Genomic DNA, 26,064 nt, shown 5'->3' with positions numbered 1-26,064 from the left:
TTTTTAAAATGCTGACAATGAAGGAAAGGATGAGAGTAGAACAGAAATTTTTGCAAATTTTTGAAAGACAGAGGCAGACAATGATTCTTGTTTTTACAGTGGGGCAGAGAGAACTCAGGTACACAGAAGGAGGAGTGGATGTGGGAGCTATTTTTCAAGGCAGAGATCTCTAAAAATCAAAGAACTAGATTAGAAGAAAAAAGAACTGCACATAATCAATCCTCATTATTTGAGTATTTGCAAATATGCCTACTCACTAAAACAATTTGTTGACCCCAAATCAATAATCACTGTGAAAGGTCATTTGTGCATATGTTCATAGTGGCCAAAAATTGTAGTCACTTGAAGAGCACGTCCTCAGCTGAAGTTGGACAAGGCTGTGCTCTGTCTTCTTGTTTTAGCTTTCATACCATAAACAAGTGTGCTTTTCAGGTTCTATTTAGTGTCATGCTTTTCACACTTTTTTGTGCTTTTGTTGGCGATTTCACTGTTTAAATTGGCCTCAAAGTGTAGTGCTGAAGTTCTGTCTACTATTCCTAGGCAAAAGAAGGCTGTGATGTTCCTAACAGAGAAAACACAAGTGTTAGATAAGGTTCGTTCAGATTACAGTGCTGTTGGCCATGAGTTTAATGTTGATAATGAATCAACAATATATATTAAATAAGCTGTCTTTAAACAGAAACGTACATAAAACAAGGTTATGTATTGATTGATAAAAATGTAGTGACCAGACGTTTCCTGGACTTTCACCATTTATTTCTCCTAGGAGCAACGGTGCAGTATTTGCTAGTTCGGTGTTTGCAACAATTTCATACAACATAATTACTGTGAAGAACAAGAAACAACTGTAATTGATTGCCACATTATCTGCCCAATCAGTGGAGCTCCACATGGCTAGTGAATGGAATAACCAGAAGGGTGAAGATTTAAAAATTGTAGAAGCCAGGGACTACCCCAGGCCAAGAAAATCTGAATCTGTGGGGTCAATACCTCCGCTTTGCTATGTTTTTTTAAATCTCAAGTAATTCTAGAAATTTTTCCTTGCTACCAAAATTATTCCTCACAAAAGTGGAAGTTATTAGAAGGAAGTCTCTTTTCAGATGAGTATGTCAGCTGGGATGCTGCTTTTCCCTACTTGCTCTCAGCTTCCTGGAATGCAATGATGGTGACTTGAGTTCTACAGCCTTCTTAGCTCATGAGGCAATCATGAAAATGACAAGCACTAAATAGTTTATATACTTTATCTTACCATAGAGTACCTCCACTTCAACAGTCTTTGATGACATTAAAAGTGTAATGTCCTTTTTAACGGTATCTCTTAAGCCTTATTTCCTCATAAGCCTCTTCACTCTCTATAATCAGTTCCTTGCATACAACCTCATCTCATATTCTTTTCTTCTGTCATCTCACTTCTGGAAAAAAGCACAACGTGGTCAATCCAGCTTTACATTTTTTCTGCACTTGCATGGGTACAGCTGAACAAAGCTGGAGGAAACTGGGACTCTTACTTTAAATACATACCCATTACTATCAAGGAGGCCCAGGGCTATGTAACAATGGTACATTTCCCCTTCCATCACTTTTACTCTCTCACTCTCCTAGATGACTATTTTATACCTTCTTCTCTCTCCTCCAACCACCAATACCCGTCCCCCCATCTTTACTCTCAGCTGTTGACTCTTGCTATTTGAGAAAACAGAAATAGTCAAAATAAACAAGCAGAATAATATATCAAAGTGCTGTTAAGCTGTAACTCTGCAGACAGCAAGCTTACCATGCAAGAATGAAGTGTCTAAAAAATTTTAGGGTAACAAGAATTGAAAAATATTGAAACATATACTTAAGGAAGAAAAAAAAATGAGCATAGAAGAAAGGCTTGAACAGTATAATGGAATAGAAAGAAAAAAGTAAACATATGAATAAACATAAATATTGAATGTATAAAAGTAATATTCACTTCCAGTAAAAGGGAGGGAGAAACTAATCATTTCAAACTAATTAAAGGAAAGAGAAAATTAAAAGGGAATATAATAAATAGAGGTATAAACAGAAAGTACATGCTAATTACTATAAATATATTCAACCATATCAATAATCACTGTGAATATAAACAGATTAAACAATCCAGATAAAAGACAACAACTGTTAGGATATGAATAAAAATCCAGCTATTTCCTATTTATAAGATACATCCTAAACACATCAGCACAAAATGTTTGAAAATATCAAAATGAAAAATTACATGTTGTGCTAATACTAAACAAAGGGAAGTTGCAATATAATGAAGATAAAAAGTGACAAGAAGAGATCACTAGAAAAAAATCTATAAATGTAAAAATTAATAACTCATGGTGGCCTAAGAGACCATAACAAAATTCAGAAAATACTTAGAAATACTACATATCAAAATGTATGAAATGCAAGCAATATGGTTTTAAAGATAACTTAATAGCCTTAAATTAGCATAGTAAAAAGAATAAAAAATAGAGAGAGAGAGCCTCTGACATCGAGAAGTTGGTCTGTCACCATCATCCAGGCCTGGTGTCCCTTTTGAACATAAATAATTTCACAGAACAAAGCCATTCTGTCATCATGATGGATCAATACAAAAACCAAGATTACTCCATAATCCTGACTGAACACAGAAAAATCATGAACATTTTCTAAACCACGAGATAGGGCACATCCCTGTCTTGCAGTGAATATGAGTTAATATTAGTGTCTGCTACTACTTTACTAATTACATCTTCAGCTTCTCTCTACTATTTCCTGCCTCTAGATAGATTTGTTCAGATACTCAATTTCAGAATTACCCCACTTCCTGACAGCAGCTAATCCAGAGCAAAGTTACGGTTCTTAAATCCCTCTCACTGCAATGAGCAATAAATTCAGCTTGTTCCTACTATATTTTTGCTGGAGGAAATTGAAAGAAAAATGGGCCATATATCTGATTAAAGATGATACAAAAAACAACAACATCAACAGCAAATCAGAAGCAAAGTTACGGTTCTTAAATCCCTCTCACTGCAATGAGCAATAAATTCAGCTTGTTCCTAGTATATTTTTGCTGGAGGAAATTGAAAGAAAAATGGGCCATATATCTGATTAAAGATGATACAAAAAACAACAACATCAACAGCAAATCAGAAAAAACAAAATAAAATAGAATGTAGGAAATATGCAAGATCAGAAGCCAAAGTTAATGCAATACCAAATACACATAAAATACAAGTTAGGAACAAAAAAATACTAAAAGTTAATCTTTGAAAAGACATATAAAAGGCAAACTCTAATCAAAGAATAAAAATAAATAAGGCACACATACTCAAACTTATAGATGAAAAAAATGTGTGTGGATGGGGTGGATAATTAGGGAGCCAACAGAATGCATTTTGAGCAATAAGTATGAAAAATTAGAAGAAAAAGAAAAAGACATAAAAATTTAACTTTCCAAAACAGACTAAAAACTAAATACGTAAGTTAAATAGAATAAGCCTATAAGCATCAAATAAAAAATTACACAAAATTAAAAAAAATTTCCGATAAAGAAAATACAAGTCAGACGGTTTTATAGATAGTTCTAATGAACATTCTTGCATTAGATCATTTCAATCTTATGAAAACTCTTCTAGAGAACAAAAAAATAGAATATCCCCAACTTATGTGACAAGTATAATGTTGACTTCAAAATTAGACATGTACAGTACAAGAAAAAAATTTCAGGCAAATCACAATTATAAATGTTGATGTAAATATATTAATTATTAATAAACACAAACCAAAAACATATACAAATAAAATGAATCATTCTCAAGCTGGTTTCATCATAAAAAAGCAAGCTGGATTTAATCTCAAAAGAAAAAATTATTTTCAAATACTATACTGCCTTGACATATAAACCACAAGATATGGCAAAAACCATGACTATCTCAGTAGGATGAAGCAAAAATATTCAACAAATCTCACCATGAATTCATCATAAAAAGTCACTGATCATACTAGGAATAGAAAGGAATGCCACATCATCCATTCTGATCAGTGGTGAAATGTTAGAAGCACTCCATTAACATTAGGAATAATATAAGAGTATCCACTATTACCAAATCCATTTAGTATTTTACAGGTCCTAATGAATGCAGTAAGAATATTTAAAAAGTTATAAATTAGAAAGAAGGAAATATAATTCTCATTAATTACACTTTACAAAACCATATACATAAATCTTCCAAAAGAATTCATAAGCAAATTGAAATAAGAGGATAGAATATTTAAAAAGTTATAAATTAGAAAGAAGGAAATATAATTCTCATTAATTACACTTTATAAAACCATATACATAAATCTTCCAAAAGAATTCATAAGCAAATTGAAATAAGAGGATAATAAGAGGATATAATAAGGTCCCTGATACAATATAAGTACACAAAAATCAATTACATTTTCTATATACTAGCAACAGTTAGAAAATATAATTAAATATGAATATCATCCACTGTAATAACAATATATAAACTGCTCTGACTTAAATCTATCAAAGGATTAACAAGGATTAAATAAAAGGAGAGGCATATCACACCCATGAATAAGAACTCATTAATGTAAAGAGATCAATTCTCCCAAAACTGATGTAATGCAGTTACAATTAAAATGTATAGTTCTTTGTTTGTTTGTCATGAAGAACCGTGCCAACTAATTCTAAAAGTCACAGGAAAGAACAAAGGCTTAGGAAAATCCAAGATGACAATGAGAAAGAAGAAAAAAAGACATGCCTTGCCAGACTTCAAGGCTAACAATAGACAGTGTGAGACTGTCAATAGCACAATCAAATTTACCAGTAATATAGAATAGAGAGCCCAGAAATAGACTCACACAAAATATAGGGACTTGATATGTGGTAGAGATGGCACTGAAGGTTAGTGGGAAAGAAAAGATAATTCAGTTTTTTCAGTTTAGGACAAGAGATTATTCATACAGAAAAGAAATATCTCAGAACAGACACAACAATTAATAAAAGTCAAATGAAATATTTAAATATGAAAGACAAAAATGTATGGCAGATGGACTCGAAAATGACCCACAATTGTCCCCATTTACTGGTACTTGTGTCCTTGTGTAAGCCTCTTGGGCATGAATGGTACCTGTAACTTGCTCCTAACCAACAGAATACAGAAAAGGTGATGGGAGTGTCACTTATGATTATACTATATTTTTAGCAGAATTTCTACACTGAGTCTCTCATTTCCTGACTTTAATAAAGTATACTGCTACATGGAGAGAACCACATGGTAAGCTATTTAGTGTGGCCTACAGCCAACAACCAGAAAATAATATTTTGTTCAGCAACCCATGACGAACTGAATCCTAACAAGAACCACATGAGTTTGGAAGCAGATGCACCCTTGTTGACTCTCAGATGAGAATGCAGCCCCAGTCGGCAATTTGATTGCAGCCTTATGAAAGACTCTAAAACAGAGGATCCAACTAAGCCACAGCTGATTCCTAACCCACAGAAACAGTGAGATGATAAACTTGTGTTGTTTCACACCTCTAAGTTTGGGGTGATATTGTTATGCAGCAATAAGTAACTAAAAAATAAAATGCTTAGAAGAAAATATAGGAGAATATTTTTAGGGCCAACACCTTGGGAAAGATTTTAATAAGATGCAAAACAGTATATATAATAAAGGAAAACACTAACATATTTGATTATATTCAAATTACCACAAAGGTTATATTACAAAAATTTTTTAAAAATTACCTACACACATATAACCAAAAAGTTAATATTCATAATATATAATAAACTTCAATCAGTCAAAAAGAAAAAAATGAACTCAATAGAAAAAGGAGCAAAAGACATGACCACAAATTTCATTTCATAAAAACACAAATGATAAAAATAAACTGTGTGTGTGTACATGTGCACACACACTCATGCTTATATGCTCTAAATTATTAATAATTGGAGAAATGCAAATAAAAACTGAAATGTGAGATCCTTTTATCTAACCAGACAGGAAAACATAAAAAAACTCTGAAAATGTCGAGAGCAGGAGAAAATATGGAGCAACAGAAACTCTTCCATATTACCTATGGTATCAATTAATAGACAATCCGGAAAATAATTCGCTATCATCTAGAATACCTGAGGATGTGCATATCATGTTAACAGAGAACCTTTCAGACCTAAGTGTATATGAGAGGTCTTCAAAAAGCTCATGGAAATATGCATATTATCTTTCAATTCAACTTTTATATAAGCTTTTATAAGTGCCCTCATATGCAAGGAAAGAAAATAGGGTGGGTGTGAGTGGGAAAGTTCTAGGCAGAGACAAAAAACAAAATTTGTGTATATATACGTTATGGAACATAAATCTTTATAATTTTTATAAAGCATTGCTTGGGTTTACAAAAATCAGAAATACCCCCAAACCCATCAGCAAGCTAAAGGATAAATAAGGTACAGTGTGTTCATATAATGGTATATTCACATAATAAAACATCACCATGGTGAAAATGTGATATCCACCTATGAACGTCATGTGCACTAGACAGACAAAATTTTGAGCAAAGAAAAGCAAATTAAATAAGAACACATTCAGTATATTTACATGAAGTTTAAAAACATGCAAAATTATACAGTATATGTTGATAAAGATAGAGATGTATATGGTAGAGCTATAAAAAGCAAGGAGATGGTAAACAATACAGGATACAAGTTACATGTAGCATGGGTGGTGTGAGCAGAGGATGCAATAATGAAAGGTCAGATGGAGGGCTTAACTACTAGTGTTAATTGTGGGTACATTCATGTACACTTTGTAACTATGTTTTATATTACATATGTTTTGTACCACATTGTAGAATGTCTGAGTATATGAATTCTAACTCTAAATCCCAGCTCTGGTCACAGACATTTATCAATACCACAGGGGAGGGCTTCCGACTTCCAAGTTAGGGTCAATACCTCTTTTCATTGTCAGCATATTAGTGTAACCTATTTTACATATCCAAATACTGAAGTTGCATAGGAAGGTGCAGTAGAACTGGCATATGCATGAATCAACACAATTGTAGTTTCCAAGGGTGTGAACAACAATACCCGAGAAAAACCAATCACAGAAAAAAAGTTCCTCTCTACTAAGAGTACAAGTCCAAGTCCTACTATCATAGCACTATGGCACTTGGTCCCACTGCAGGGATGCCTGCTTTCCTGCATTCCTCACTGAAAGGTTGAATTTCTGGCTGAAGGCTCTGGAATTTGCTCCTGGGTCCTAATCGATAGCCATGGAAGAAAGAAAGCATCCAAACTTACAAAGAACCAACTAGGATATAAGATAGTGTAGACTTTTACCCCAACCCAATGAATATGTGTAAATGGCATATGAATTAACAGAAAAATTTATTCTAGATGGATAATTTTATATTAATATAATCCTTTGTTATGCATGGTACTAAGGTGAATAATAATTATATTTGCATATACAAATGTAACATATTCAAATATAATGTATTCAAATGAGCTTTGGAATTAGAACTGAGTACAAATTCCATGAGTTTTACAAATGGAGAAATGGGGATTTAAAATTAAGAAACTTGCCTAAAACCTCAGAGCTAGTAGATACTAACCCAGGAATTTGTACAGTTCTAATTCCAAAGACTACTTGAATACACTACCTCCAACTGGTTTCCATTTACTTCCTCATAGCTGTTGGAGTAAATGTAATGTTCACCACATAGTCTTAGCCACCTGTAGCATTATGCATACTTAATACGTGAGAAAATTGAAATAAGGAAAATAAAATAATTTACAATGTAGAAGATTATAAATATATATCTACCAAATAAAGTTCTGAACATAATGTTACACAAATAACACTTGTGACACGGAATGAGTGACAGCATCACACTTGAATTCAGAAAGTTCTGTATCTCAACAAATCCCAGAAGTAAATATATAGAAAACTCAAAATATGGCTCTAGAAATGAATACATTGAAGTGAAAGTCTGAATAAAATTGTTTCTTGAAATATGAATATGAAAAAATCAGTTTCTAAATTATTAAGCATATAAATGTGCAACTCAATTAATATAATAAATACTAAAATAGATGTCTGATTATTAACTACATGTGGTTAAATTAACAGAAAACATTTTAAATATGTTCTCCCTGGGAAAATGGGGCATCACATTACATGTAGATTTGCCTTCTCTTTGTGCACCTACAATAATAGAATCAAAGTAAACATAACTCTGCTGCACTTCTCTCTCAAGACTACAGAATTGGAGGTGGGCACAAACAGGAAATAAGTACTGTTCTATTAATTTCCACATTTAATTTTTTAATTTTTGCATCAACTCTGAGGGAGTTTTACACATGGAGAAATGGAGATTAAAAATTAAGAAACTTGCCTAAGACCTACGAGCTAGTAGATACTAACTCAGGAATTTGTACTCAGTTCTAGTTCCAAAGCTCATAAAATTTATAAAACTGTTGTATATATAACATTTTTAATGGAAATGTCCTTCTACAAATTAAGCAAGAATATGGGGAAAGGTCAAAACAAGGCTTGTGGGAAACCCATCAGTACACCCTTTTGGTTGTACAGAGAAAAACGTTACGTCTCCTAAGGTAATGGAATTTTGTCAATTTTTATGTGTGTATAAAAGCATGTATCTTGGGCCTACCCCGTGGCTCACTCGGGAGAGTGCGGCACTGGGGGCGCCGCAGCTGTGGGTATGGATCCTATATAGCTCACTGGCTGAGCGTGGTGCAGGTGACAACAAGCCAAGCGTTACAATACACTTACCGGTCACAAAAAAAAATTTTTTTTAAAAAGCATGTATCTTTTTACTCGAGTATTCTACAATGAGATGTTTTCAATAGTTTTTTAGTTATTATTGGGTAAAAGATAAAATAACAACTGCATGTCTGTACATTTCACTTTAATTTGTTACACGTAGAGAGAAACAACCCACAAGTTACTCGGTGCATATAAGCCAAATGTAAACATCCTATGCTCTGGTTAACACTGAATTAGCCAAGGTGCTGAGGTTAATGTTTGAAAATAAACAGTAAAAACCATCTGTTTTGTTTGTGTGGGGTTAACTGTTATTAGCTGTATCCTTTATATGCATTTATCTTTTACTGGGTATCTTATAAAAGCAATTTCATCACTTCTTGGTTGCATTATGTGTTTTACACTTAGAAATAAATCCCCATTCAAAGTTTTGTGAAATATAGTATTAAGACACCAAATGAAAATAGCTCAATAAAGCTAAAATAGACATATTATAAATTTCCATGTAATTTAAACAAATATACAATAAAATCATCTTTTGGAACAAAGTGGAGGAATAAATATATAATTAAAATAACAAACAAATACCAATCAAATAGGGCAGTAATCTTTCAGTATAGTATAACAACGGTTTGGAGCAACTATTTGCATCATGTGATGAATAAGTTAAGAGGAGTCTTATGCATTGTTTGTAGAGGGATGAGCCAAATTTCAATGTAGGGATTAGAGAGTTTATATTGCTCATTTAGTAAATAAGGAAAATTACAATGATGGGAGCTGAACTGACTCCCAAAATGAGGAACGAAGAGCATTAAGCATGTTGCATGTACATGAACGTTCCCCCCCATGTAAACCACGAAAGTACAAAGTATATATCCCAACATCAGAAATAGAGAAGACAACAGAAAAGAGTACTCCATATCTAGGACATTTGGAAACCTGAGACACTTAGGTGAAGTTCAGTATCAGTGTTAATACACTTTTTAAAAATTACATTCATCTGAAGAGTCAGAGCAATACAGAAAATTTAAAGAAATAGTATAAAATAGAAAGAGTAATTGCAATGTACTGTGGATGAGCCTCTGCTCAGATTATTTTTCTTTCTTTTTTACCAAATTTTACCTACACTAAGTTTCAAAGAACCTTTTAAATAGTTTATACAATAATTAATACAATTATAAGAATGATTCTTTTTGATCACCTTACTCTCTGTGTTCCGATTTAGGTTGAGTGCTTCTTCCACCCTTTCCTCCCTTCCTAACCGCCTTACCTTCTTTCTTTTTGGCATTATTTACAAGGTAGGAAAAAGAACAAGAATTTTTTTTTGTCTTTCTCTAAAATGAATCCATGTGAATATGTTTGATTGACTGTTAGGCTAACTGACAGGAGCACTGACTTCCACTTGGTAGTTTCCTTTATCCTAGGAACTTTGTGAAAAGCAGAAAAAGGAAAACTGTTTCTTTATAATCCCTACTAGAATGTCAGCTCCTTGAACAGATATGCTTTGTTCACAACTGCATTCCCAAGATCGAGAGCTGTGCCCTGTACTCTTGATATAAAGATATTTGTGAGGGGGTGGGGGAAGGAAAAGAAAACCTGCTGGAGCCTGGATTAAATACGTTGTTATGCTTCTTACTGCTATTACTAGCAACGATACACACACACATGACATATCATTCAGGCACTCTTTTACCTTCAGGACATCTCTCAATATTCAGTAACAGACCAAATGTGTTATAATAAATATGTTGGGGTAGTTGAGGCAGTGGGAATGGGAAGAGACCAAGTGTCAGTGGTTTTGCTCTATTTGCCCTATGGACAATCCTGAATCTCTTTTGAAAGGCCTATTCATTGATGGGAGGTGGATGTGCTGACAACTAGAGTCAAAACCAAATTAAGAATAGGTGATAACCTTCATCTAAATTTACCAATCATAACTGCCCCAACTCAATAAACTATTCCTTTTCCTCATAACCACCCGTTTCAGAAATAAATAAACTACGTCTAAAACAGAAGAGATACCACTTTTTGATGCCTTTCTTTTGGCGGTAATCACTAACTCACATGCCCCTCCTCTCCTCTTCTTGATGAACTCCTAATAGTCTTGGAGTCTCTAGAGCCAATTCTTCACAGGATAGATTCAAAGTCAACCTATTTTTGTGTTCTTCCCTCATGTTAACCAATACTTGACAGTAGACTGGGGAGGGAGTGAATTAATTAATTATATATCCATTCAAAATTCCTTCAAAAAACTTTAGAGTTTAAAAGACTGTGCCTAAATTTTGGTCAAACCAATTGTCACCTGATTTACTTTGGAAAAATCCCTTGATATGAGTTTCATACCTATTATGTAAAATAACTACTAGAATTGTAAGATTGTAATGAGATGTATGAAAATCTTATGATTCGATGTGTAGCACATATTGTGATTAATTCATTATAGATCCTTATCCTTCTACTAATTTAAAACAAAAATCTTCACTTTACCAATTCTGTGCATCATCTATTTAGTATGTCTCCAGTAACTTGCAGGAACCTTCTTCTTTTTAGTGATATCATACCTGAATGAAGATCTTACCAGCAGCAGCAGCAGCAGCAGCAGATGTAGAACACTCGTCCTTAGTACAGGCACATCCTTGCCATTTTGAAAGTTGCAGAGTCAGGAAATGGAATTAAGTTAGAGGAGCAGAGGCAAGTCTTGCCCATCACGGAAGGGGGTTCAAGTCTAGTAGCTGAAATTGTGGGATTAGGTATCAGCATTCAACTTGTCCCACATTTTTTAACTTCTGCTTTCTCACCTCCATACAAAATCCTAACACCATTACCCAATGACCTAAAGAAGGAGTAGGACAAATTTTACCAACCATACCCAAGTTGGATTTAACTTTTTTTTTCTTGTATTAAGTAACAGAGGAGTCTTGTTATACGTACAGATCCAATAAACCAAGATCTCCAGTCTATGTTTTCTTTGCTGCATAACTACATAAGGTATGAAAGAAAAACAAGACAAAAAGAAAGACCATACTTTAGAAGACTTGGCTAAACCTGTCTTTGGAAACAGAATCAATTATACATGTATGTGTCACCTGGACTAAATACAATATAAGGCCATATAAACTGTAGCCCAAACATCTGCAAGTTTTTTAGAGAATGTTAGAATCTATCGTTTAAGTGTCTATCATCCTCTGTACAAAAATCCAGTCATTTCTGTCTTAAAAATTTATTTGGAATTTTTTTCTGCCAAAATGAAGTGAAATAATGATACTAGCATATATTAGACAATTTGGCCAACATTAAATAAGCAGTAAATAGCCCACTTATTAAACATGTTGATATACCTGACAATGTCAGGTACCTTTACCTCTGGAAGTGGTGTTACAACATGTTGCCTTCTATTTACATTGTTTCCTAAATTAATCAATGAAAACTTTCTAATTGTGACCAATTAATTAAGCCTAAAAACATAGCAATTTTTGAATTTTATATTTATTTATTTAAAGATAACTGTGATACTACTTCAAGAACATCCAGGACCTTAGTGATGCATAGAAATCTCTAATCAATGCTAACTAAGTTGCAGAAAGGAAGGGTAACATTTTCATAAAAAGGAAATTAAAACATGATCATGTGTGTGGGTATCTGTGGCAGGGATTGGGGGGGTGGAGATGGTTCTTTTTTGAACACATTTGCAGAGAGCAATGTGTAAGGTCTTCTGCCATTCCTTGGAATTTGACATAAATAAGAATTGTTCCATTCTTACCATGTACTTATTAATTCTGTTTGTCTAAAAGACAATCAAATGCCTAATATTTTGGAGTCTACGCCTAATATGTACATATTCTTATGTCATCTGCTTGTTAAAATTTGAATTTTAAATTAAATTCTACAAATTAAATTTAAACATATTCATAGATTTAGCTCCCTTTTCCTGAGCAGATTCTCCTATTTCCAATCTTCTCTGGACTTTTCATTACAGTAAATTCAACTCTGGATATGGCCTTTCTATTTCATTCTGAGTAAATCTGCATTGTTTGAAACTTTTGAAAGCCAGGTTACTATCATTACATTTATTTGTTACTTTACTTTATCAGCAAAATTAATATATACTTTCAAAATTTCAAGATGTCAATGCTACTATTTTAATAAAAGCTTTTATTCAAACCAGACCTAAATTTTGGGGAAAAGGGGATTGATTTTACATATAAAACATTTTATAAATGTTTCTTTTAGAAATGTTGGATAATGATAATCCTTCAATTATTTTCAAGATGATAAGAATAAAAAGTGTAAAGACTATTTGAACTTTTTCTAGATCACTCTGAGAGTGCAGGAAAGGGGATGTGCTGGGAGAGTCGGTCACCTCAGGTATTCAGATTATAAGGCAGGATGTCTCAGGCATGATGATATGCATGCATATGCTATGGATGGGTCAATCCCTCACCCTTTCATAACATTCCTCACAGGGGAATCTGCAATTAGAAGTCTTCTCCAGCAAACTTGCTATTTTAGAATTAACCAAGTGGTAAGTCTTGAGTCTGAAATTTCTTTTTTGGAGTGGGAGTGGGTGAGTACAGAGACAGGTAAAATCAACTCTGCATTACTTTGTGAGGGTGAAAGTTTGGATAAGCTGTGAAGATCATTTTGGTGAACCTGTAACTTTCTTTTGCTATCAATAACATGTTCCCATATTCACTTTCAGAGTTACTCACTTTTTCTTTTTCATTTTCCACATCTCTTCATCCCCTATTCCTCCACATACTTCATCTGGCTCTCTTCTGCCCATGGGTGCATTTCTGTACAATGTTTAAAAAAAGGCAGTGGTAGCTTCTGCTTTCTTCTTTGTTACCTGCACACATTTGTAATTCTTACCTTGATCGGAACTCATACCACTGCCAACCCAGAGCCTTTTTATTTGATCTGATTTGATATTACACATCCTGGGAATTGAAAGCAAACACGGAGACTCTGACCAATAATTGAAATAGTGTTACCACCCATGTAGCAATTTTACATGCTTGTTGATAACCCTGAAATAGAAAGAATAATCTTCTTGAGAATAGTGTAGATTCAGGTTTTCGGTGCCCTCTCAACCTATGTTAATATAATTTGCATTAATTTGCCATTAGACAGGGAAAATGATGAGAGCTATTGGAAGGTAGAATACGTGGGGGAGGGGAGCAGTCTCCACTCACACTATAATGGAAGAAAGATGACAGCCAAGTTAGGTTTGGCTAGAATGTTACATACCCAAAGCTTTATCACTCTGGAGGCACATTTTGACATAATAACAAACTACTGAGAAAGAACCACTTTTATCTAGGTCAGAATGACAGACTCCCAAGTGTTAGAGAGCTTGGGGGAACTACAGTTTGAAACATCAAGAAGAAAACTGCAATCTGTACAGAGATTTTCATCAAAACTGCCTAACAGTTTTTATCCAATACATTGTAATTACTCCACTGGCTTATAATGGCAAAGCATTTTGATTTCAGAGCCTACCAAAATAAAATGAACCACATTTTATGACGACTACATTTATAATAAGATGCAGATGGTAAAGGAAACAGATGCCTCTGACATCATCTCCCATTTGCCTTCAACTTTTGCAGACACTGGCAGTCTGTAAACTCATTCAAAGGGATGCAAGTAAGTCAGGCAGTTTTCCAATTCTGTTTTCAGTCTAAAAAGGCAGCAATGGCACTGCTTTCGTTGACTCGTACAGTGATAATTCCACAAAAGTAAATTTGATTTTAAGTCTGTCAGTCTTTAATGAAAAATTAATCACCAGGAAAAAAAAAAATCCCCACAAATATTGGGAGTTTAGCAATTAGTAACTACTGATCATTTTGCTTGACAGTGACAAAAAGAATAAAATGGGAGTGGTGTGATGGTGAACAGCTGTAGCTTCTAGGGAGGCAAAAAAGAGAAATAGTTTTAAATAGACAAAAATGTCTTAAGATAATCCACCAGCACTTGGTACCCAGATTGCTCAAAGATTTATTCATTATTTCTACATAAAAAAAAAAAAGGAGGCTTTTCAGGTCACTCTTTCTGACCTCAGAAAAAAACATACTCTTCTGTATTTACATCTGTATTTTCTAGAAGAAATCCTACAATTTTGAGAGGAGCTTTCACCATTTCCCCCCAGTGATATCATTGATACACAGTAAAAGGAATTTTTTCTTTTTCTTTGTGCAAGATAAGTGTGTTAGAAGACCTTTTTTAAAAGATAAGGAACTTCTGTAGTCCATCTTGAAAGCAAGAGTTGCTTGGGTAAATCAGCAACTTCAAGGCCTTTATAGCAGCGTTTGAGGTCCCATGATAGATTAGCACAGTTAGAAATGAAGGTGAGTTAGGAAAAAACCTTTAAAAATATTACCATCTTCCCTAACCCCCGTGATATAACTTCATCTACACCTCTGTAGCAAGAAACATTTTAACAGAAAAAATTTCAGAAACAAAGGCAAGGAAAGCGGTGACAAAAATAAATCCTGCTAGAACAAATATGATGCCTATTTTTAAAATAATCTCTCTGTGCAAGTAACAGACTGCACACACGCACACACACACACACACACCCCACATACACAGAGTATAAGAATAAACAAACTCTTCTAATTCATATCCACAAAGTGGGTTGGGAAGCATTAGTGCAAATCTCTGCTGACCTGCAGCATTTAGTCCATAAACTTTGGATAACCTAGACGATCCATCAGTGTCCAGCAGATGTTTTCGATTAGTTTAATTTCATCTCTAGGCAAATTTTGTTTCCAAATGTTAGTATTAGATGGTGATATTTCCCCTTCATAGGGAAGGTAAAAAAGGTTCGTGGAGGTGGCAAACAATATTTGGTTTAAACTAGCAGGAGACAAAGGAATTCCAAGAAAGGCAAAAATCCTTTCGGTGGTTCTCTGAGGAAAGTGCACAATATCTTCAAACTTGACCAGCTGGTAGCTGGTAGGGAGCAAATCTGTATTTATTCTCAAGGCTGCTGCTGTGTTTGCCAGCCACAGGTGAGACAACAGGGAGACTGCACTTGATCTAGATTTTGATAACTCTTTCCTCAATGGTTCATACTCAAAAGCAAAGCCTGAATTCAAGTTACATTTGCTTTTACCTCTCTCTATTTTAAACAGTTTTGCTAAGTGCTCTGGTACATTCTTCAAAGAGTAAAGACTTGGTTTACTACTGTACAGCATTGCATAAACCCATGCCCGAGGATCTCTTACTACATACAATGCCCTCATCGAAGCTCCCAAAACTTCCTGAAAAAAATGAAGCTTTAATGTCCAGCTCCCACTGCTTAAACTGAGCACAGGACGTGCACTTGGGTAATAGACCAGGTGCCTCCTCAAAGCCCTAATATATTCAGCATCTCTATCAAAGGCGCCTTTCATTCTACTTTTTTGTTCTGGCAAAGACTCTCTCCTTTTCAATTTTCTTTTTTTGTCCTTATTCATTGCAAAATATTGGGCCAGTTTATTCCTACTGGGTTCATGCAGATGGATGTTTTGCAAATGCAGTTTCGTGTCCTGCACTAAAGACTGTAGCCAGCCTCGGAGTAAACGAAAATGCCCACTCTGGATTTCTGACACTTTCCATTCACAGGCATCTACAAATGAGTCTATTTCAAATTCAGTTTCAGGGATATCAATGTACGCTGTAGGAACCCTGATATAGAGAAAATCACTACTGTTGAAAAAAAGTTGTTTGAGAATTTCAGCTCCTGAACCAGGAAGTGAGGTAATAACAACATCAGGAAGATCGACGTGGTGCCCTTCAAAAGACAAAGACTTCTTGCTTGTCTCGACCTTGGTCTTTGTCCATTTTGCACAGATGGGCTGAGTGCAAGTGCTCCACACATCCAGAAGCTCAATGAACCACAGTGCAATAACAAGTATTAGTATCCATCGCATTAACTTTCTAAAGGAAAGGTAAAACCGCCATTGAAAAGTTAGGATCACCAAGCTAATGCACAAAATTAATCCAACTGCTACATTAAATTTAAATCCAAAGGGAAAAATAACTCTATCTTGTCTTACAGGCTTTACTATTGTTTGAGTGCCCAGACCAAATCGGGTAATTCGGCCTTGATCAGCCACATTGGCAAAGCCACCAAATCCCAGGTAATTGAATCTTGTCTGCAGGTTATGGTAGTCAGTTACAATGGAAACAACCTGCTCAGTATTATTGACATTGACAGAAATCTGAAGTCCAGAATTGGAATTATCAATGAATCTACAGCTGGAAACATTGACATATGGCCCATAAAAGACATAAGCAATTCTTGTGATTGTAGATTCCATCTGAAATGTAACATTAACAAATTGAGTCCACCGTTTCTTAAATTCAGCAGCTTGCTCTGCTTCCTGGATACTCGCCACAGGGCTATTGCCATGATGATCAAACCAAAACATTTTGTAGTGTGCATCCCACACATCCATCATGGCACCATTATATTTATTCATAAACCTATATGGGATGTATTTAAAATCAATATCCAGATTATGAAAGAAGGCACTGACAGAATTTATTGGGGAATCTTCTTGCTTCTCAATGTGATCAACAACTAGCAGAGTTTGAGAATTTAAGAGAAGTAAAGCACGATACACACTTTTCAGTCTCATCGCTGAAGAATATGCGGACACTGCTTCCCCACTCACGAATATCATTTCTCCATGTTGAGAGGCAGTGATGATTTCCCCAGCTGCATCACCAACCTCTTCACCAGTCCATTTAAGCCACTGTGCACATTCTCCCAGTTGACCTTCCCAGGGCTTATTACACTGGCTTGAGGGTGACGGAGCAAACACCAATACATTGTTAAGGTGGCTCAACTTGGGTCCATAGAGAGCTTCAGAAACAAATACTTGCCCATTGGGGGCAAAAGTAAATGAATTCTGATCTGGATGTTCATGTCCTGGGTTAAAGCTTCTCCACCCATCAATCCAAGAGTATGGCTGAAAGTGAACTATGTCATACACAGCTCGTCCCCCCAGCTTCCCAGATTTAAAAGACACAAATGTATTGGTCTGTGTGTTTGGCAACCCAGCCCCATAAGTGACAACACCCCAATTAGGAAACATGTGCATTTTTGCAGTACCATATTCAGCAGGAGGCTGTGGAGTTAGTTGGGGATCATACCAGATATATTCAGTGTGAAGAGTACTCCACCTTTGGGCAGTGGAAGGAACCATTGGTCCATCTTTAGGTCGGTGCTTTCTAATTTGCTGAGCTAACCAATTTCCAGCTCCATTCTTTAAGATGAACTTATCCAAGAAAACTAGCTGGCTCTCTGGGCCATAAAACCAATTATAATTGGAATCTGCTATACCCACAGTTCTTTGGAAGCCCGGTAAAACAGTGGCATAATAAAACCAAAAGTGCATTTTTAACCAGTTATTATCCAAGTTGTTGATATTAAAATGGCGCTGGGCCAGAAAAACATATTGTGTGACTGATTTAGCTGTATAGCTGCCATAGGCGACCCCTTCATCCAAAGAACCATCAACAATATGATTCAATAGAAACATCGTCTTTTCCATCACATCTACTACAACCTGTTTCCATACATTTGCCTTAGATCCTTTATCTACCCCAGTCACCAAAGCCCCTGTGAGTAATGCTATCATATTAGTAGCTTGGTGGTTATGGAGAAGTTGCTTGCCCCACGACCTCACCTTTGAATACTCATACATTTCCTCAGTAATAACCCATATTTTTTCCAGATATTTTTGTCTTCGATGATTATCTAATAAGTTATATAAAAAGTCAAAGGCCGTGGCAAAACCTGTTAGGGAATGACCTATTGGAACCTCATCCCCTGGTGCATTCTCAACTAGCCAGTCTTTGTAGCCAACCATCCTGTCCATATATTCCAAGACAAATTCAAAGGCAACTTTGTCTTCTGGGCATAACAAACAGTATAATGCTAAAGGAGGCAGATTGTTACCATAAATTTCATTCCACTTGGCAGCAAAATCAGCATGCTTGGGTGGAGGTAGGTAGTATGTTGGGTTGGACAGCATAACTGTCACTGCACTTCTGATAGTTCTAAAAAGATGCAAATGGCTTGTGCGAGACTTTTGTCTCATTGCTTGGATTTCTCCAGTATCAAAATATAAACTTGGATGAAGCATACTTTTCTTCAGCTTTGGGTTGGGTCTGAAATCTTGCACTTTCTGCATCTTAAACTGACCTATATCATCTGTGAAAACTGCCCATTCAGAGTAATTGCTCACAGACTCTTCGAAAGTAGAGAAACCAAACGTCACTAATGTTAAAAATAGGAAATGTCCTGAAAACATTAACGCCATGATCCATGGGGGAGTTCCTTTCCTTAGGCATACATATCAAATGTGGTACCCAATGTGTTTCCCATCTGGTTAGTATAAAACATACATTAAAGGTTCTGATAAAACAAAGACTGTAAATCTTATATGCTGTGAAATCCAGCTGACATTCAGCTCATTCCAACCAAGTGCAGTTGCCAAAAAGAGAAAATTTACACTGTGTATCTGTGTCCCTAGCACAGTTTTGCTTCCAATAAAAGTTCAATCAATGTTAAAGCCTCCAATTCTTCCATAACACACTGGAACAGTAGTATTGTAAAAAAAAAAAAAAATTTGGCATATACTTCCTTCATACAAATCTATTTAACAGGAAGAGTTGAAACACACATTGTAAAAAAAAGAAAAAGCACTCCAAAATTCAAATTAAAAGTAATTCCTAGCATAGGAAACCATCTCTGGTGATTAACTCCCTACACATATATGATGCGTTTGTGCATGTTTGCCCAAAGATGAAGATAAAGCATTGACATTCTTTAAGTGAGTGGATTCAGTTGTTATTCTTCTCAATTTTTTATATTTCTTGCTTTGTGAATTTTTTCTTCTTCCATTTTTGGTAGAAAAACATCCTCAACAAGTGTTCAAAGCCCTACTAGGTGTTTTAAAAAAATCAAAATTCCTGCCCTCATTTCAATTCTTTTTCAGGCTTACTTACTCATCAGCCTATCAGGACACACAGAAAGCAGTTCCACATCTTCTTTTATTAGCTTCATCTGTACAACTATAAAGATCTAATCTCCTCAGCCACCTAGGTGCTTCTCTTCCATTCATGAAGTAACTTGGAAAGAAAACTCCCCTTTTACCAACAGAGACGTCTCTTTTCTTTTCCTTTTTTCATGATACTCTTTTCTGGAGGAAAAGAAAAACAAAGAAATTCTCTGAGGCTGCAGGTATGCTGGGAGTGTACATAAACCGATGATTTAAATATTCTACGATTGGAATTTTAGTATCACAATTAAAATCTGATATTCTTAAATTAGCTCAAGTGATTTTCTTTCTTATAAATTTAAATGCACATATTGGGATCCCAATGAATGTTAGCAGATGATGAGCAACTATAAAATACAGCTCTCCTAACAGTATTTATATGTTAACTGTGGCTTACTTCAGTCATTGAAAAATGTTTTTATTCAAATGAAGTTAATACAAAGATGAGTCCTGCTATCATTCTTGTTATTTACAAAGGACCCAGGGACAAAAAAGTAAAAGTTAAAAGGACCTTTTTAAAATTCCGGTTGAAGTTTGGCTTTCATGAAATCAGAAAATGTCATCGTAACGAGAACTACTAAGACGAGTCACTTTCCTCAGAGGGGAAATCTTGACAATGCGTGGGGCAGAGGAACAGAAGTTCCACTCCCGTCTCTCACCTGTGGCCTCCCTTAACATCCGACAAGAAGCCACCAGAGGGAGCTCAGACCCAGATTTACCGAGCAGCCTCTCCTTTGCCCGTCTTCGGTCTTGAAGAACCTAAAACCAAGTTTCAGTCTTGGACAGTCTCCTCTCCGAAGGAAACATTAGCGCTAGGAGTTTCCTGATCCGCCCCGCCTGTTGCATTTTTTTATTCCTGCGCCGCCTCCATCATCCGCTCCCCACTCCCTTATGCTTACTGTTTCACCTGGCTGACTCCTGTATTATCCTATTCAAAGCTCTTTCAAATCAGGAGTAGGACTAAGTCCCCTTTGTAAGTGCTATATCTGTGTGTGAAATGAGTTGAACATTTAGCAACTGGACTCATTAGAGCCCTGTTTCCTCCGCTGAAGCTCATTCCCAAACAAAGATCGTCCTTGTCCTCTGTCCTCCAAAAACAGAACTTCTTGTAAACATCTAGTTTGTCCCTCTACGTGGCCCATGATGGTGGAGGATGACCGGCGGCCTCTGGCCTCATTTATGAGAGAGTAGAGTTGAGGGAAAGGGACCCCTACTCCAGAGATTCCTATATTTTCTGCAGAGGAGAGCCTAGAAACTAGTGTTAGTGAACACAGTAAATAAGTAAATACGCAGACCATTTATCAGAACAAAATGTGTGGATGGGGTTATTTTTTCTGCGGATCCAAAGTGACTCATGATACAAGAGCAAGATGAATCACAGAGAATTAGTGTGTGAACATCTGCCAGGCAAACATTTTAACTTCCAACCATCTTTTTTCCAAATTTATTACTGTCAATATGATCATTTTCACTTTACCGATGAATAAACTCAGGTACAAACATTGTGGACTTTCAGTTCTGCCCTGTGTGTCTGTACTGAAGCTCTGAGAATACAGCTAAACTCTGGGCATTCTCAGATGATTTTCAGGCTAATTCATTTTGAACAGCCATCTTCTTACAGTTGTGAAATGTGAGTACATTGAAATAAAACAAGAGCCACAGCCAAATGATGCAAATCATTGGCAGAAAGGGTGGTAGGTAAATGGCACTATTAAAAATGAAGAGTCTTGTTTCCTGTGAACTAAAAATGGATAGTTCCAATTATTGTTCCTTCCACACATAAAGATGGAACAAAGTTAGTTAATTATAAATAATGCATCCAACCATAGAAGGGATGAGCTATATGATATGTTATTGTACATAAAAACCTTTATGAGTGTGGCAAGAGACACATATACCAACAGCTGCTAAATTCAGAATCCTGGAGCAGTATCTTATTTTAATGTAAGTGAAGAACAGTACAGTCTATTTCTCTGGGGATTTCCCTCTATATAAAAGGATCTTAAATCTACATGAGATTTTACTCAGTGATTTCAAAGTACTTATGAAAATTTGTTTTCTTTATTTGCGTATCTTTCAACTTACTCACCAACTTACAACAGAGACAGGGCTTTCTGGAATAGATCCCCAGGGCAGAAGCATTTCTCTTTCTTCCTTCCTTCTGTTCTTTGCTCCTCTCTCTCTCTCCCCTCTTTTTCTTTATCTTTCTTTCTTTTTTTAATTTCTTGATATCTATCCCAGAGCCTGGCACTTTGTGTTGAACGTGTGTGAAATATTAAACATGAACTATCACCTCCATTTATGGCAGAAGAGAAAAAGTCATAAAGGTCTAAAGTGGGTTACCAAATTCTGAGCAGTCACAACCCATAGTTGGAGCTATGTCTTGGGGTGACTTAATTCAAGTGACACCTAAGACTGGGAAATCGGCCAACACTTTAAAGAGAATTTCTGCAAGAATTTGATGTCTTAAGATAAACAAATTTAATTCCTGTGCCTTAGAACATAAGGTAAATACTACATCCCCTTACAAAATGATAAAGTGCAAACAGTAAAGTAAACCTAGATACTACATAAAAATCTTATTTGTCCATGATCTTTTATTCTGGTGGACTCTTAATAATTAGAGCCAAGATATACAAGAACTAATTGTTATGCATTCAGCCACTGACCGCGCACAGATCTCTAATGCACCAGCTTGCACAGATCTCTAATGCACCGGCTTGCACACAGCTCAGGCATTTGAATCTGGGGAAGGCTTTGTTATTCTTCTCTTAGTGTAGACCTTCTTTGGTAGGTTTTGGCTGTGAGAGCTCAGATGCAGATCTCTTGAACTACTTACTAGGGCCAGATGTATATTGTATTGATCCACTAGAAATATTAGAGCTACTGTTTGCCCCCGAGTTTAGGGATATAACAGCTGTGACTGTTTAGAAACAGACACCAAACATATGCTACAAATGTTATTGCACACTTGGCCAGCAGTAATAGGTCACACCAACGATAAAATAGAGAAAACCACAGATTTCAAACAGGCAGTAGAATCTGGAAATACTCTTTTTCCATTGCTTTACTGTTTGCCCCCGAGTTTAGGGATATAACAGCTGTGACTGTTTAGAAACAGACACCAAACAATGCTACAAATGTTATTGCACACTTGGCCAGCAGTAATAGGTCACACCAACGATAAAATAGACAAAACCACAGATTTCAAACAGGCAGTAGAATCTGGAAATACTCTTTTTCCATTGCTTTGAATACAGAACATCTCAAAATGACAGGGATTTTGCCTGCAGAGTTGCTAATGAAGATGTGGCTGAGAGTGTTTCTTGAGTTTGTTTATCCAGCTGTACGAGTCAGTATGACAGTACCTAGATTTTAAAAACTTAAAAATACCAAAGCCAAATTCTATGGAAAAGAGTTTCCCCGTAAGTCTAATAAACTCTTGTGTTCATAAATAAGAAGCTTTACTGCTACTATATCTGCTTACATACAGTTATGTTTTTGCTATGAAAGAAAATTTAAAACAAAGTGAAACTTGCAAAGGGAACACAAGATGTTTTCTCCAGGATCTTTCTCCCTCTTTTCTCTTCACCCCCCTCCACTTATACCAGTGGTTCTAAACCCAGAGCAATTTTAAAATTTTTTTCCTTCAAGGGACCTTTGGCGATATCTGGAGAAATTTTGATGATCACAATTCGTCTATGCAGGTGGGAGACTGCTAGCATCTAGTGGGTAGAGTCTAAAGATAAGGATGGTGTTAACACTCTACAATGCACAGGACAGCCCACTCCCCACTGCCACCCCCACCAAACAAAGAATTATCCAGCTCAAAGTGTCCATATTACTGAGGTGGAGAAATTCTGACATCGCTCACTTACTCTAAAAGTTGATGATGTGAAAATTGTGGGTAGTTTGAATCAAATCCTGAATTATCCCCCTGGTCTCCCAGTCACCACTTTGCAGTTTATTTCCAGAGCCAGCTTTTATGATTTGAAAGTATGTGTCCCTCTGAAATTCATATGTTGGGATCTAATACCCAATAATGATAGGATTAGAGGTGGGGCCTTTTGAGAAGTGGTTAAGCCATGAGCATTCCACCCTCATCAATGGAATTAGTGCTCTTATAAAAGAGGTTGAAGGGAGTACCCTAGTCCCTTTTTGCCCTTCTGTTACTATCCATTTTATGCTGCTATAACAAAATACCTGACACTGGGTAATTTGTAAGAACAGAAAAATTTTCTTTCACAGTTTTGGAGGCTGGGAAGTCCAAGATCAAGGTGTAGGCAGGTCAAGACTATGCTGCTTGGACTCTTTGCTTGGAAGATCGTACTGAATGCTGCACCCTCCAGAGGGGAGAAAAGCTATGTCCTTGCATGACAGGATAGCAGGAGAGAAAGAGAACCTACTCCTGCAAGCCCTTCTTATAGCAGCCTTCATCCCTTTCTGAGGGTTCTGCCTCCTGTTAGGGCCTCCCATTAGGCCCCTCCTCTCGACACTGTTGCATTGGGGTGTTAGTTTCCAACACATTAATTTTGGAAAACAAATTCAGACCATAGCACCTTCCATCTCTTTTTCCACATAAGGACACAGCCTTTATCCCTTTTTTGCCCTGTCCACCGTGTGAGAATGCAGCAAGGGGCACCATCTTGGAAACAGAGAGCAGCCCACACCAGACTGCTGCCACCTTGATTTTGGACTTCCCTGCCTCCAGGACTGTGAAGAATACATTTCTACTATGTATAAATTACCCAGTCTGTGGTATTTGTTATAGCAGCAAGAACAGACTAAGACATTAGCTCTTACCCAATTTATTGACAGGTGGTTTTCGGTTGTTTACCAGGTACTGGGTCCATTTTTCTTTACTTGACCAAAGACACTCCTAAACACAGCTCTCCCACCTCTTATAAAAGTTTGGGGTATCTCCCAGTCATAACTGATAGTAAACCAATTACTATCAAATAATAATGGGAATAATGTGATTTGGGGGTTATCAAAAATACCCATCTGATGCTAATAAAAGCAAACCCTTTCATTCCCATCTTCCCACATACCCCAACCACCTTTATTATTATCTTATTTTTCCCTCTAGTGCAATGTTTTTCAAATTAAAATTATTAAACTATTATCACCAGAAAGTCAATGGTTTTGTTAAAAATGTCAGTTTTTCAGATCTATCTCAGCCTTATGAATTAAGAATCTCAATGTGTGACCTGGTAATGTGTACCTTTAAATGCTCTTCAAGTGCATAACAAACTTTGAAAGTCACCATTTTAAAATAATTCTTATTCTTTTCTCCTTCTCCACACACCTGTGGGGGTTGTGTCTGAGGGTTTGTTTGGGTGGGTAACAGAAACATCCTCAGGCTGGTAGGAGCACAGGCACTAAGTAGGTTTAGGAACTAGTGTTGCAGAATAACTCAGACACATAGGTAGTTATTTTGCAGCTAATTATTTTACATGTAAATTGTTTGTTCACTTGGGAAGGAGTGAGTGGGCAGATAGAGTCAAGCAATAAAGGTAAACAGGGTTTATAAGACAGAAAAGAGGAAAATATTAAGACAATCTAGGAGCAATGAAACTTGCATTGCACATTTTTAAGTCAAATTGATTAACTGGTAGCTAGCAGAGGTGTTGGCTGCCCAGGAAACAGCAAGAGTTTAGCTGCGAAGCAGATGTGACAGGCTCTATTTGTATAATGTCAGCCAGAAACCTTCCATCAGCGCATCTACTTTAGTCAGATCCACCCTGTACCACACTCCTCAGAAGACTTCTTGCTGGAAAGCTGCTAGGAACTAAGGTTCCTCTCTCCAGCAGTCCAGGGCCAGGATGCTTCTCCCTTGGCTTCTGGGCATTTGCTTCCTCCTCTTTCTCTGAGGATCAGCTTCGCCTGCTCTTTTCTGGGGATATGACTCAACATGGCTACCCCTCAGCATGTTTACATTGCCTTGATTGTACTATCAAGCAGAAATAAATTGTCCTTTTGAAATCTCAATCCAAATCTTCAGAAAAGTTGGTTGCACAGCAGGGGCAAGGCTCCATCAGAACTCAGGCAATGATGAAAAGCAGTTCAGGGTCATATAGTTCAAACATTGCTACAGGGGCTGGTATTTGTGGGTTTAGTATAACAATCATTTGGGAGAACAGAGCTGGCTCATCCCTTAAAAGTATCTAATATAAAATGATGCATGCCCGAGGGCCATGCTTCTC

At 36.2% G+C, this 26,064-nt stretch overlaps 1 protein-coding gene across 3 annotated transcripts; it reads right to left on the bottom strand.

Moving 5' to 3' along the window:
• Positions 1 to 751: 751 nt before the first annotated feature.
• DSEL (dermatan sulfate epimerase-like) lies at positions 752 to 19,450 on the bottom strand. 3 transcript variants are annotated; one of them, XM_008579741.1, is made up of 4 exons: positions 15,470 to 19,450; positions 13,511 to 13,594; positions 11,363 to 11,533; positions 752 to 1,412 (listed from the first exon to the last, which is right to left on the bottom strand). In XM_008579741.1, exon 1 carries the CDS (start codon positions 19,115 to 19,117, stop codon positions 15,479 to 15,481), a length of 3,639 nt encoding a protein of 1,212 aa, XP_008577963.1. In that variant the 5' UTR covers positions 19,118 to 19,450; the 3' UTR covers positions 752 to 1,412; positions 11,363 to 11,533; positions 13,511 to 13,594; positions 15,470 to 15,478. The 3 variants fall into 3 exon arrangements, with proteins under 3 accessions (XP_008577963.1, XP_008577964.1, XP_008577962.1); XM_008579742.1 differs by lacking the exon at positions 752 to 1,412 and adding an exon at positions 6,837 to 7,274 and having other exon boundaries at positions 11,380 to 11,533; XM_008579740.1 differs by lacking the exon at positions 752 to 1,412 and having other exon boundaries at positions 11,178 to 11,533.
• Positions 19,451 to 26,064: the final 6,614 nt, after the last annotated feature.

This window comes from Galeopterus variegatus, unplaced genomic scaffold, assembly GCF_000696425.1.
Source record: "Galeopterus variegatus unplaced genomic scaffold, G_variegatus-3.0.2 Scaffold1952, whole genome shotgun sequence".
In the NCBI taxonomy this organism is placed as follows: domain Eukaryota; kingdom Metazoa; phylum Chordata; class Mammalia; order Dermoptera; family Cynocephalidae; genus Galeopterus; species Galeopterus variegatus.
This window is presented reverse-complemented; position numbering and strand designations above follow the sequence as displayed.